Source organism: Fusarium graminearum, chromosome 2 (assembly GCF_000240135.3).
Source record: "Fusarium graminearum PH-1 chromosome 2, whole genome shotgun sequence".
NCBI classification, from domain to species: domain Eukaryota; kingdom Fungi; phylum Ascomycota; class Sordariomycetes; order Hypocreales; family Nectriaceae; genus Fusarium; species Fusarium graminearum.
Genome location: NC_026475.1, coordinates 6,076,502 through 6,089,679, shown reverse-complemented (window position 1 = coordinate 6,089,679; position 13,178 = coordinate 6,076,502). Strand labels below are relative to the sequence as shown.

Genomic DNA, 13,178 nt, shown 5'->3' with positions numbered 1-13,178 from the left:
TGCGCCGTTTTTTATCTGATCGGAACAAATTCTCATGGTGGTCCTGGCCATTGAGATCCCTCGGCTTCATCAGATAAACCCCGTGAGAAAAGATCCATCATCGGATGCATTCTGGCAGGACATAAACACTCTGTTGTAGGGAAAGACACTCATCACAGTGTTGCATACCGCCATCTTCCAGCGACTCTACCACCATGGCGCAACACACCTTCAACAGACAACCACCACCACAAACCTATGGCCTTGTGTCATTCCCAGCCCAGCATGTCATGCTTGTGGTCTTTAACAGACCCAAAGCTCTCAATTCCATGACCAGCGACGGAGAATATGAGCTGGAAGCCCTTTGGGAGTGGTACGACAACGAGCCCTCCCTCCGATGCGCCATAGTGACAGGTGCCGGGCGTGCATTCTGCGCAGGCATGGACCTCAAGGAATGGAACCAGATCAACCAGCGCAAAAGAGATGGCATACCCGAGAAGCGACCGATGGACCCGCCCACGACGGGATTTGGCGGCCTCTCGCGTAGGAGCGGAAAGAAGCCCATCATCGCTGCTGTCAATGGCTTGGCCATGGGAGGCGGATTCGAGATGATTGCCAACCTCGACCTCATCGTCGCTGCGAAAAGCGCTGTCTTTGCCCTACCAGAGGCCAAGATTGGTGTCGTCGCTAATGCGGGTTCCCTGCCGAGACTAGCCAGGACCATTGGCCGTCACAGAGCGACTGAGATGGCCCTGACGGGACGGAGCATCAGCACTACAGAAGCCCGCGAGTTTGGCATCCTCAACGCTATAACCGAAGACGCTCCAGCGGACTGCGACGTGCTGGAGCGTCCCGTGGTGAAGAAAGCCCTTGAGTACGCGGCAGCCATCATCAGCAACAGTCCCGACAGCGTGATTGCGTCTCGGGCTGGTATCCTTGCTGGCTGGGAACATGGGAGCGCCGAGAATGCAGTGCGCGTGCATCGTCAGACGTGGGACTCTGTCATGGCGGATGGACACAATTTCCATGAGGGCGTGCAGGCCTTTGTGGAGAAGAGGAGCCCGAGATGGGTGGACAGCAAGTTATGATGCAGTTTTACGGCGGTTGAGGCATTTTCTCTCTCTCTTTTTTTTGTGTATTTTACTCTTATACTTCTTTTGTCCACCTGACAACTAGCATTAGCGGTACTTACAAGCATAATATACGGAGTAGCAAAAGTGCAGCCGGCATTTGAAGCTATAGAGTCACTCAGTCACCCGGACTTGATGGCTTTTTTTGGTGTGACGCCATTTTCTCAGTGGTGTGGAGGGTCTTTTAGCATCATCCTTGTTCATCGGATCAGATAACTCTGTCAACTTATCAATCACCCCACTAATACTAGAAAAGTTCGCCTCGGCTTCATTTAGAACCTTGGACTCCGTTATTCTTCTCGTCGAGTCTCCGCCAGTGTGTCGATTATTACTACTCTCCGTTTAGCAACGGGACGAAAAAGAACCCTGTTTCTTTGGGCTGCCAGACTACGATGAGGATAGTGCAGTGGAGGCCCAACGAGGATGCAAGTCGACAACTTGAGCGAATGTCGACAGCCATTGTCACTTTGCAGCTGTCTGACCACTTGCTGCACAAACAAAGCAGATCTATGCTCATTTACCGAAGCTCTGGAAATATCTTAGAACCCACGTTTCATACTGCAAGATGAATCTATGCCAACATGCCATAACCCCCAGGAATAACGAAACAGCTCAACCCTCAACCCAAGCTCCATGCCGAAGCCACTCACCACTTCTCCCAGTTTGCTTGAACCCACTCTTACTACATCCCGTGATGGAGCTTCTTCAAATGTTTAGCCAGCATCTTTCTTCAATCGCCTCGCTAGCCCAATTGTGGCATAACCAGGGTCCATCGAGCGTGGGTCATTCACCATCATTTTCATCTCCTCACATCCTCTACCTCGATTCATGAGCGGATCAGTGTCCCGAGATCAGCAAATGGAAGGTGATAATCCCTCCAAGATGGACACCCATAACACCCTCCGAAGTCGCCCGCGACAAAGGTGCTTCCAGAGATGGGACCCTGGCATGCAATGGCACTCTTGAAACCACCCTGCTCGAGGGCTTCAAAGGTCCTAGTCCTTGCCTCGTCCCGCGCCGGTCAGACCAGACCCCCCACATGCGCTTTATACGGGATGGAGAAGAGCAAGACATAGAGAAAGTTCTGTTCCGATACGTAATGAGGTTCCTGCATATTGATGTACTTGGCTGCAATAATAATAGTGGAGGCGTTCATGTGAAGTCTGGTGATGACTCCAAAGAAGTTGCGAGCGCACATTTGCATCTGCCTCACAAGTCCCATCGCACAATATTCCCAACGACTGGGAATTTGAGGAACAACACCTCCAAGACATAATACATACTAGGAACCTCGTAAGAGAGAGACAAGATCGAATATGACAGAACTTGACTTATCTGCGGAGCCAAATGTGCCGCAAACAAAGACTGTGCGTCATAACGTACCTGTTCTGCGCAAACACCACGAACAAGATGCCCAAGAGCTTGAGATATTATTATTAGCATGGTCTCTTCTTCTATATCGCCATAATCACGGAAACCATGTTGAGTTCTCATGGGGATTGACCGAGATCGGATCTTCCACATGTCGCACCTTCACACTCAACACTGCGAAGCTGCAATGGGATGGCAGCAACATTGTCGCATCGGAGCTTGAGGTCTTTAAAACATATACACAACAGCAGTTACAATCAGAAGTACCATTCAAAAGAGACCAGTACAAGCTCTTCTTCAATGACGAGCCTGCGACAGGTGACCTGGTCAATTACATCACTGAAGACGGCGACATTTCAGTGAACTGGGTAAGACCTCCCCCTCCTGGCCATTTAAGCATAGACTAACGGGGTATGCGACACAGGGAAATGTACAAATCCAAGCAACACTAGTAGACGATGCCCTCTGCCTCCGACCAACCTGGCGCGAACCTCTGGGCGCAGAGTTCCTCGCAAACCACCTCGCCCAAGCCTTTGTCGAAGTCCTCAACACAACCCTCGCCGACCCCGACGCAACACTATCCTCCGTCCTACCCCTAGGAAAACTCGACAAGTCTGTGATATGGAACTGGAATAAAGACCTTCCACCACCTGTGCCAGAGTGCATTCACACTTTGATCTCAGAGCAAGTGAGATTGCGGCCCGATGCCCAAGCCATTTGCTCTTGGGATGGCGACTTGACATATGCGGAGATGGACAATCTGTCTACACTGCTCGCGCAGCATCTGATTAATCTTGGAGTTAAGAACGGTGACATTGTCCCACTGTGCTTTGAGAAGTCTAGGTGGACGACAGTGGGTGTCATGGGTGTCATCAAGGCGGGCGCGGCTTTCGTGCTCATGGATCCGAGCCAGCCTATCCAGCGACGACAGGTTATGGCGCAACAAGTAAAGGCGACACATATTCTCACTTCGAGAGACCAGGCGAAATACGGACCTGAGATTGCGCCCGAGGCAAAGCATGTCATTGTTGATACCGAAACACTCGACTCACTCGCCAAGACCATCGAGGATCCTTCCAGAGAACTACCTCAGGTGCCGCCCGAGTCACTTCTGTATATCATATTTACTTCTGGAAGTACCGGAACACCGAAGGGAGTGATGCTCTCTCACGAGACGTACACTGCCAGTGCGCTTGCACGAAGCACAGGAATCGGATACTCAAGTATCTCCCGTTCACTCGATTTCACCTCGTATGCGTTCGATGTCAGTATTGACAGTATTCTATGCACGCTAATTCGCGGTGGGTGTCTTTGCATTCCCACGGACATGGACCGTGTCAACGATTTGAGCGGCGCGATCCGTCGTCTGAAAGTCAACATGGTGAACATTACACCCTCGGTCGCGCGCATCTTGGACCCTGATATCATCCCATCACTTAACAGTCTTGGTATCGGTGGTGAGGCTTGCTCTGCTGGCGACATCGCTATCTGGGGTCAACACACACGAATTGTCATCGGTTATGGTCCTGCTGAGTGTACCATTGGATGCACCGTCAACCCCAGCGCAGCAGGCAAGCCGTACGTCAGTATGGGTCCTGGTACCGGCGCATGCATCTGGCTCGTCGACCCCGATGATCATAACAAGCTTGTCCCGGTCGGCGCTGTTGGCGAATTGCTCATCGAGGGTCCTATCGTAGGTCAAGGATATCTTGGAGATCCTGAAAAGACGAAAGAGGCCTTCATTTCCGACCCAGACTTCCTCCTCGCTGGCGCAGATGGTATCCCCGGACGACAAGGCCGTCTATACAAGTCCGGTGACTTGGTCCGATACGATCCTGATGGTGAAAACGGCTTTATTTTCGTCGGTCGCAAGGATACCCAGATCAAGCTTCGCGGACAGCGTGTGGAATTGGGCGAGATTGAACACCACATCAAGAACTTGCTTCCTTCCGGAGCTGAAGTTGTCGCTGAGATTATCGCACCACGAAACCAGAACAAAGAGTCAATGCTTGTGGCTTTTGTCGCCGATCGCGAAGCCAAGGATGAAGGAGATGCACGCCAGATTGACTTCCCGCCTCGTTTCCGCGAGGCACTTGAGGTCCTGAATGACAAGCTCTCCAAGGTGGTGCCTGTGTACATGGTCCCTACTCAGTACATCACTCTATCCAAGATTCCCTACCTCGTGTCTGGCAAGACAGATCGCAAGTCGCTACGAGCTCTGGGTGCAGAGATCTCCGCCAACATGCAAGCCTCCGCGGCTGCAAACGAGAGCTCCGAGATTCGTGAACCACAGTCCGAGGCTGAGCTGTTCCTGCGCGACTCGTGGTGTCGTCTGCTTGGTCTTGAAAACAAACAAGTCAGCACTACGCACAACTTCTTCACATCAGGCGGTGACTCAGTCCTTGCTATGAAGCTCGTACCTATCGTTCGCGACTGGGGATACACGCTCTCTGTCGCTGACATCTTCAACTACCCAGTCCTTTCGGATATGGCCAACTCTATGCAAAAGGGCGATAGCAGCAAGGGCGTTGATATGCAAATTCCCGAGTTCTCTTTGCTCAAGGATGACATGGATCGCGAAGCTTTGTGTGCTGAGGCTGCCCATAATTCTGGATGCGATGTCAGCGCGATTGAGGACATTTATCCTTGTGCGCCCATGCAGGAGATTCACATGGCCTTTTACACGCGATCAAAGGAGAATTATGTTGCGCAGCGAATTGCCGACATTCCTGCTTCTAGCTCAATTGACAAGCTCAAGTCGGCTTGGAATGTCGTCTACAAGGAGAGCCCAATCCTTCGTACCCGCATTGTTGAGTTCAAGCAACATGGCTTCATGCAAGTTGTTGTCAACGAAGCTCTGCAATGGGAGGAGGTTGACTCCAGCCTAGAGGACTTCATTGAGAAGGACAAGAAGGAGTCCATGTCTCCCGGCGCACCTCTCTCGCGCTTTGCTATTGTCACCGACAAGGCTCTCGACAAGCGTTACTTCGTATGGACAGCCCACCATGCTATCTACGACGGATGGTCGACAGACCTCATTGTTGAGCATGCGCGCGCTGCATACAAGGGCCAAGAAGTGTCGCGACCCGCGCAATTCAAGCACTTCATTCGCTACCTTGCTGAAGATTCGCGCGAGTCCTCCAAGGCTTACTGGAAGACACAGCTCGCGGGAGCCACGGGACCTCAGTTCCCCTCGCTACCATCACGATCCTACATCCCCGACCCTACGTCCTTGACTGAGCGATTCATCAAGCTTGACAAGGCCGCCAAGTCGGATATCACCATCGCCACTGTCATTCGCGCGGCTTGGGCTCTGCTCGCGTCCCAGTACTCAATGAGCGACGATGTTGTTTTCGGAGAGACCTTTATGGGCCGAACCATTCCTCTTCCTGGAGCCGAGTTGATTGAAGGACCTATCCTTGCTACAGTCCCAGTCCGCATTCGCCTTGATCTCACTACAACCGTACAGGACTTCCTCCGAGCCGTTCAAGAACAAAGCGTCAAACGCGCCGCTCACGAGCACCTTGGTATCCAGCACATCCGAAGACTCAGCGACGACGCGCAGATTGCTTGTGAAGTCACCATGGGTCTAGTCGTCCAGCCTCAAGATCCTGATCCTACCGAGACTGAGAACGACGCTCTCCCGTCATTCCGGGGTGGTGATGCCGCTCTCGAAGCTCTGCACTTCAACTCGTATCCACTAATGTTGGCTGTGTCTATGCAAAAGACAGGTTTCCGACTCTTGGCAAGCTTTGATTCGGAGCTCTTGAGTCACGTTCAAGTTGAGCGCGTGCTGTCGCAGTTTGAAGTTGCGATCAATCAGCTTCGTGGGGATATGTCGCGCTCATTGAACGAACTCACATGCCTGGGTGAGGAGGAACTTGGTCAGATTTGGGAAGCCAATAAGCACGCACCCGTGTCTCCCAAAGACATCTCCAGATTCTTGTCCACCGGCGACAAATACCCTACTGTCCAATACGTCCCTTGGGTCGTACAGCCTGGCAATGAGAAGCTTCTCATGCCTCTAGGAAGCACTGGAGAGCTTCTTCTGGAGGGTATCGCATCAGCTGGCGATGACGATGATGTTGTCGATGCTCCCGAATGGCTCAAGGAGGGTGCCATGGGCTACCCAGGACGACAGGGCAAGCTGGTTCGCACTGGCGATCTTGTCAAATATGCCGATGACATGAGCTTGGTGTTCATCGGTCGCAAAGATGCCATGACCAGCGTAGATGGACGTGTCGTGGACCTCAACGCTACCAACATTGAGCTCAACCGACTTCTCCCCAGCAACACCAAGGCTGTGAGCAGACTTGTTGTCCCCAAGGGCTCAAACAGCCAAACACCCGTGGTAGTTGCACTCGTCCAAGAGACTTCTGCTAAGGATACTCAATTGCTCAAACTGGGTCTCGACATCAGCGATGCTTCAATGCCGTTGTCGCAGGCTGTTTCCGTTGAGCTTGCGACCGCCATAATCGGTCTTAACAAGGCCATGGTTGAGACTCTGCCACCTTATGCAATTCCTTCAATCTGCATTCCTCTCGATAACTCGGCGGACATTGATTCAATCGACACCATTGTCGAGAACATTACTTTGTCCTTGGTAGTTGAGCTGCGCAAGTCTTTCGCGTCTCTCAAGAAGACCATCGCGGATACCACCGTCTTGACCACAAAGGAGCGCGTACTTCGCGCGTCCTGGTCCAAGTTCCTTGGCATCGAAGAGGAGAAGCTTGCGCTTGATGATAACTTCTTCCGTCTGGGTGGCGACTCAATTGTAGCCATGCGAATGGTCTCGGCTCTGCGACAAGATGGCTACCGTCTCTCTGTCGCGAGTATCTTCCAGAACATGCAGCTTAGAGGCATGGCTGACTCGCTGGCTGAGATCTCTACGGAGAGTGTTGAGGCAGCCAAGGAGTACACTGCCTTTTCGATGCTGGACACAAATGATGTTGATAGCTTCTTGGCGAAGGTTATTCGCCCTCAATTGGCAGACCCCAAGTGGAAGATCAAGGACGTTTTACACGCGACTGGACCTCAAGCTGGCGACGTCAAGCAATCTGTTTTCGCGCCACGAAGCTCGGTTCAGTACAACATGCTCTACCTGGATCAGTCAATTGACACTGCCCGCCTTGTTGATAGCTTCCAGTACCTTGTTTCGCAACATGCCATTCTTCGAACAGTGTTTGTTGAGAACGAAGGACAGACTCTGCAGGTCGTGCTTGATGACTTGAAGGTGCCTGTTACGGAGCAGAATGTTGAGGGCTCAATTGACGCCGCTGCCAAGCAGCTCGCTGTATCGGATATAAACAGCAGCATCGATCTTACCCATGGATCCTCATTCATCCGCTTGTTTGTCCTTCGTGGCGAGAGTGAGAATGCTTTAGTCATCCGAATCTCGCACGCTCAGTATGATGGTGTTTCTCTACCCGAGCTCCTCCGCCAACTCGAGCTTCGATACCGTGGCCTAGAGATTCCATCCTCTGAGCCTTTCGAGACCTACATTCAGCATCTTTCCGCCGCTAAACCTCAGAACGTCGAGTTTTGGCGCAAGACTCTTCAAGGGTCTTCGTACACTGAGATTGCTCCCGCCGCTGATCCTCAAAAGAAGACCGCCTTCATGACAAAAGATGTGGACATTTCTGGAGCTTCGCCCAACACGACACACGCGATGTTACTCACTGCAGGTTGGGCCAAGGTCCTGTCGCAGCATCTTAACGTCTCTGATGTCACTTTCGGTGGTATTGTGTCCGGTCGCGACGTCGATGTTGCTGGTATTGACACCATCATGGGTCCCTGCTACCAGTACCAACCTGTTCGCGTCAAGTTCGAGTCCAACTGGACAGCAACAGACCTTTTGGACTCAGTACGAAGCCAATCCCTCGAAGGTAGTCAGCGCGCTACACTTAGCTTCCAGGAAGTCCTCAAGGAATGCACGAATTGGCCGGCCGGCACTCCCTTCTACGGTTCCTTCACGAACCACCTCAACAAGGAGTTTTTCGACTCCATTCCCTTTGCTGGTACCAAGTGTCGCGTAGACTACTCGATTCCTCACCCTGAGCCTGCGACACCGCCTCGTGTTGTATCATTTTTGGAGGATGGCAGGACGCAGATTGGCATTGAAGCTGACGAGGAGCGTCGGGAGTTCTGGGAGGCTCGATTGGGCGAGTTGGCAAAGGTTATCGAGGGCTTTGTCAAGAATCCCCAAGCATTGATCTAAATGATTAGCTGTAGTTCAATTCTGTATGAGTCGTCATTGATTAAAGAATGAGAATGTTTATTAATATTGTTTATCTCCGCGCCCATCGTTATTGATGTTCTGTAGGGACAATGTTTAGCCTTTTGCAGCATCCTACAGCTCGTCTGAGACCGAATCATCACCCTCACGCGCAAAGCCACAGCCAGTTCCGTCCTTGAGCAGATCAGATGGCTTCAGCTCAACCAAGTGTCCGTTGTCGAGGTAATCCTTCACGCTGATGCCGTTGCCGAGGAAGAATTGAACTCCAAAGCCTGGCTGGCCGAACCAAGGCCTGATGGGTCCAGCCTGGACAGTGAACATCCTGCTCACGTTGTATACGTGGTAGTTGTTTGGGAACTGCTTGTTCACATCGTTGTCGAGGTTCTGGGGGTGGAGAGCTCTCTGGGAGAAGGGGGCGGTGGCAGGGGAGATGTAACGACCTGTACATGCTTGTCAGATTGTGTCAATTCACGAAGCACCAGGCTAACTTACCAGTGTTATAGCCGAAACGGTCAACAAGTGTACCGGGCATCAGATCCACGTTGGCCTTGATGGGGAGCTTCTCTTCGTCAAGCTCGAAGCCGTACTTTTCGGGGTAGATCCATCCTGCTTCGCGGCCATCAGGCCCCTCGGTGGAGTTGTACCACTTCCCGAGGAAGGAGTTTGGAGACAGTCCTCCAAAGCGGTCGTACCCAGTGACGAAGGTGCCAAGGGGAAGCTTGGTTGGGAGACGACTAGGGCCAAGACGCTTGTCTCCGCAGATGTAGTCCTTTGCAAGTGTCGAGTTGTATCGCACATTGTCACCAGAGCAGTCGCATTTTACTCCTGGCGCAGCCGCGTTGTCTCTAACCAGGTAATGGTTTTCGGGTAGGTAAATGGCCAGAGCACTAGTCGCGAGGGACGAGATGAAGATGGACTTGAACAACATGGTAAATGATACTCTGTGAGGTTTAGGTAGAGAAGATTGGTCTGAAGATGGGCGACTTCTGATATTATGAGGAATGCCGTTCTTTTATAGCATGGAGGAAGGCATGGGGGAGTTCACCCTTGCCCATCTCACCCAACCCTCTTCTTTCACATGCAGCTCCAACCTTCGACTAGTATCTCAAGCTTCAATCTACATCCCTAGTTTTGTCGCAAACATCATACTAAAGCATGAAGATCTCTCAGCCGTGTCTCAGCTCGCCCTTGATCCCCGCGCGGGGGCAAGGGCCGTCATCACACTAGGCGTCCGGTCAGTCGTTAGCTGCGGCAATCACCAAAGCTTCAGCTCTCAGAAAGACTAATCATGTCTTGGTGCATCGATAGTTTTGCAATGCTTAGCATATCTAGCCAGCTATTGTCTCACGTCGTCGAATTATACTGGTTGCTAGGCCTGGTACCCCGGAGAACTATCGACACAACACTAGCCCGATCGGACGATGTGGCTGGCTGAAAGGTCAAAGCGGCTTGCGTAGTTGTAAGTACACTGCAACCAAGGAATTGCCGCCATTGGTACTTCGATATTGGCATGTTTTTGTTGATCTACGGACACATTACGATGGATTATGTATTGCTGATGTAAAGTACAACGGAATGTGAGGTGGCATGTGGGTTCCATCAAAACTAGGACTAAATGGCTAATGTAAATATTAGACCAGCTTCAGTGGATCAATCGCCTAAGAATGCAAGGGTAATCTCATCTTGTATTCTTCATCCCAGCATTTGCAACCCTTCTGGGTGGCTTGCCGTCCCGTTGAAGATACCAGGTGATGTAATGTGGTGTTCTCCATACAATCTAGTCTATGCTATCAAGAAGCTGCTCAACAGATTCCTCTGATTGGACTTAAGCGGAGTAGTCTAAAGTTTAGGATAAAAGAACAAACACTCTAAAAAGTTTAATCTAAAGAGCATAAGCTATGCTCCTAATGCTAGTCTACCTAGCTATCACAGTCTGTTGCGCCGGCAGCGTCTGCAGGCTATATAATAGCACCGGCGGCATTCATAAATGAACATTGGCTGTTCCACGCCGCATAGATCGCATCGACGAGGACCTGGGCGACCTTGCCATGACTGATGAATGCACTCTTGTTCGTTGAGATCCCCATTGATGATTCAGGTTGGTTTGGTGACCCGGATTGGCTTAATGACTTATGCTGACTCTCGGACTGTTCAGGATTTAGCGATAAGTCGGACATGCTGATGTGATTCTTCTAAGCAATGCAGTTGTCTATGTTGTTTTCTGTCGCTGACGATGTTGAAATGTTCCGGTTTTAATTGTAGACTTCCCCGGTGATGTATGTGAGGACGTATTCTGGTTTGTGCCTTCCTCTCAAAAATCGACCTGCCTCGATTACGAACAATTCATGTGGCGGGGCCTTCTACTTTCAGACACATTGGAGCAGTAGCCATGGCAATACTTGACCAACAGTGCAACACAATCGAGTGCGAATACATTAGAATGACAAGAGAATGTTTCTAAGCTGCAGTTATTGATGTTGTTAACTGTCGCTGACGATGTTGAGATGTTGCATTGTTTAAATTTCGATTCTAGACTCCTCGATGATGTACTTGAGGACGTATGTTGGTTTGTGCCTTCCTCTAACGTGAAGAGGTGAATATAAAGGTTGACCTCCTAAGTCTTAGTTAAAAAAAAAGATAGCCTAAAGACCCTAGTCTAAGTAGCATAAGCTGATCTACTAATTTCATTTCTTATGCCTCCAGCGGCCAATTTTTCTGATACCCTGAGGAGCGTGTATGATCATAGTGCAAATCATTGTTGGGGCATAGAGGCCAGAACTGCATGGCAGTTGCAACCGCCTAATAAAATTAATAGCACTGATTGTGCATATAGTTTCCGAGAGCTGACTGTCTTGGATCACCAACTCTCTTGCAGCAGAACAGAAGCGTACAGAAGCCCCCATGGCTCACGACTCCAATTTGCCTGCTATGCAAGACATCCCCATGGCAGCAGCACTGACTCTAATTAAGGTACACCTGGTAAATCTCTAGACACATGCTGGACAAATCCGTTTAGGTAATGCTATCTCATTGTCACCCTTTCTCTCCTCCAGTACGGCCCGTTTAAACAAGCTTAAACAGCCTCTGCATCCAAAAGCCCCATACCAGAGACACTCATCTCTGGGGTGCAGTGCGGGTTGACCTACCAGGAGGCAAAGATTCTAGACGTTTTGAGACGGGAGACGACGTAAAGTTCCGGGGAAGTTTGCAAGCTGCGGTTCAACGTTCTAGAACAGAAAAGGTCGGTCTGACAAAAAAGATGGGCCAGGCACGAACTCATTATTCATAGATTAGTCAATGCAATGAGGTGAATATCCCCACAGATAAGCGATTCATGGACTGAGATTGACGTTGGTTTTTTTTCCGTGGAGAAAGAGAATGAAAAGTTTGATGAAGAAATTTTCGTATCCTGCGCGTGCTGATCTATAAAAAAGAGGTTTTGTCCCCTGGTCTTTTCGACGCCACTGCCTGACTAGCAGATCGGCATTGGAGATCGGTCAGCCAAACCGGTTCTTTTTCTTTTTCTCTCTTCCCCTCATAAGAAGGGAAGCAGTTTGTCTTCCCCAAAGTTCATCTTGTTGGGGCCCCGGAGTTATCTCGTTGTCCGGCAGGCTCGAGACTCGAAAAGTGAACAGACCACGTTATTAAAGAGTTATTGTTAGGATATCATAACGTGATGAATATCCACAGGCGGTTGGATGACGTCCAATGGCACGTTTCATCCACGTAAAAAGGAACCAGATGCAGGGTCAGATGTCACTCTGGCCCACAACCGGCAGATATTTCCACCACCTTACGCCCTTGGGATAAGCGTCATTCCATCGAAGGCAGGGTTTTCTTAGCAGCGCTTACAGGGGAGGAGGACCGCCACCATAGCGCCGCTGGGGCTCGTGAGAACACCCTTCGGGCCTTTTCGTCTTTTCGTCAACTGAGATTGTGGTCAGGAACAAGCCAGTTTCTATTATGGCATTGATATCATATCGGTCGAGACTACCGGCCCGGTCTACGAGACTAACTCGGTCTCCGTTGATCGGAATCTCGTCAGTAGTCATTACGAGTTTAAATGGAATAAAACCTGGAGTAGACCAGCTTCCGTATCTAATCGTAGTCATCATGGCCCGGCCCCGACGCGCCGGAGGTGGAACCCGGGTACACCGAAAACCGCGCCTTGATTGTCCATCACCTTCGCGCTTTTCGCCTTGAGCCGTTTTTCCCGTAAGAAAGCTCTTCTAGCCGTTCGGGATTGCATTCCTTTTAAATAGTTCAGTCCTGCCTCACTTTTCGTCTCCCAGGGTCTGTCCAATTCCTTCATATACTTGTCTGCTGATCCCATCTTTGCGACTGAGGTTCCTCCTTCACCTACTCATCCTTCACACTCTGACCACTCCTTGGTCATCGCATGAGTAGCCAACCTTCTACCAGTCCTCCTACCGAACGTACATCTCTACTTCACTCCGACCCAA

The 13,178-nt window shown here is 50.7% G+C and overlaps 4 protein-coding genes across 4 annotated transcripts; 2 read left to right on the top strand and 2 right to left on the bottom strand.

Annotated features, from left to right (window-relative positions):
* The first annotated feature begins 144 nt into the window (after positions 1 to 144).
* On the top strand, positions 145 to 1,196 carry FGSG_03746 (uncharacterized protein). Its single transcript, XM_011323643.1, has one exon. The coding sequence runs from the start codon at positions 309 to 311 to the stop codon at positions 1,065 to 1,067; it is 759 nt and encodes a 252-aa protein (XP_011321945.1). The 5' UTR covers positions 145 to 308; the 3' UTR covers positions 1,068 to 1,196.
* Positions 1,197 to 2,425: 1,229 nt separating this feature from the next.
* Positions 2,426 to 8,697, top strand: FGSG_03747 (uncharacterized protein; the record flags this gene model as incomplete). Its single annotated transcript, XM_011323642.1, has 2 exons — positions 2,426 to 2,848; positions 2,905 to 8,697. The coding sequence occupies 2 exons, from the start codon at positions 2,426 to 2,428 to the stop codon at positions 8,695 to 8,697; spliced, it is 6,216 nt and encodes a 2,071-aa protein (XP_011321944.1).
* A 132-nt stretch (positions 8,698 to 8,829) lies between these two features.
* FGSG_03748 (uncharacterized protein) lies at positions 8,830 to 9,643 on the bottom strand (the record flags this gene model as incomplete). The annotated part of the gene is made up of 2 exons (XM_011323641.1): positions 8,830 to 9,155; positions 9,208 to 9,643. The coding sequence occupies 2 exons, from the start codon at positions 9,641 to 9,643 to the stop codon at positions 8,830 to 8,832; spliced, it is 762 nt and encodes a 253-aa protein (XP_011321943.1).
* Positions 9,644 to 11,535: 1,892 nt separating this feature from the next.
* FGSG_12388 (uncharacterized protein) lies at positions 11,536 to 12,076 on the bottom strand. The gene is made up of 2 exons (XM_011323640.1): positions 11,862 to 12,076; positions 11,536 to 11,737 (listed from the first exon to the last, which is right to left on the bottom strand). Exons 1-2 carry the CDS (start codon positions 11,993 to 11,995, stop codon positions 11,728 to 11,730), a joined length of 144 nt encoding a protein of 47 aa, XP_011321942.1. The 5' UTR covers positions 11,996 to 12,076; the 3' UTR covers positions 11,536 to 11,727.
* Positions 12,077 to 13,178: the final 1,102 nt, after the last annotated feature.

Coding starts and splice junctions, on each gene's coding strand:
- FGSG_03746 (XM_011323643.1), top strand. CDS start 309: ATGACCAGCGACGGAGAATATGAGCTGGAAGCCCTTTGGGAGTGGTAC.
- FGSG_12388 (XM_011323640.1), bottom strand. CDS start 11,995: ATGAGTTCGTGCCTGGCCCATCTTTTTTGTCAGACCGACCTTTTCTGT.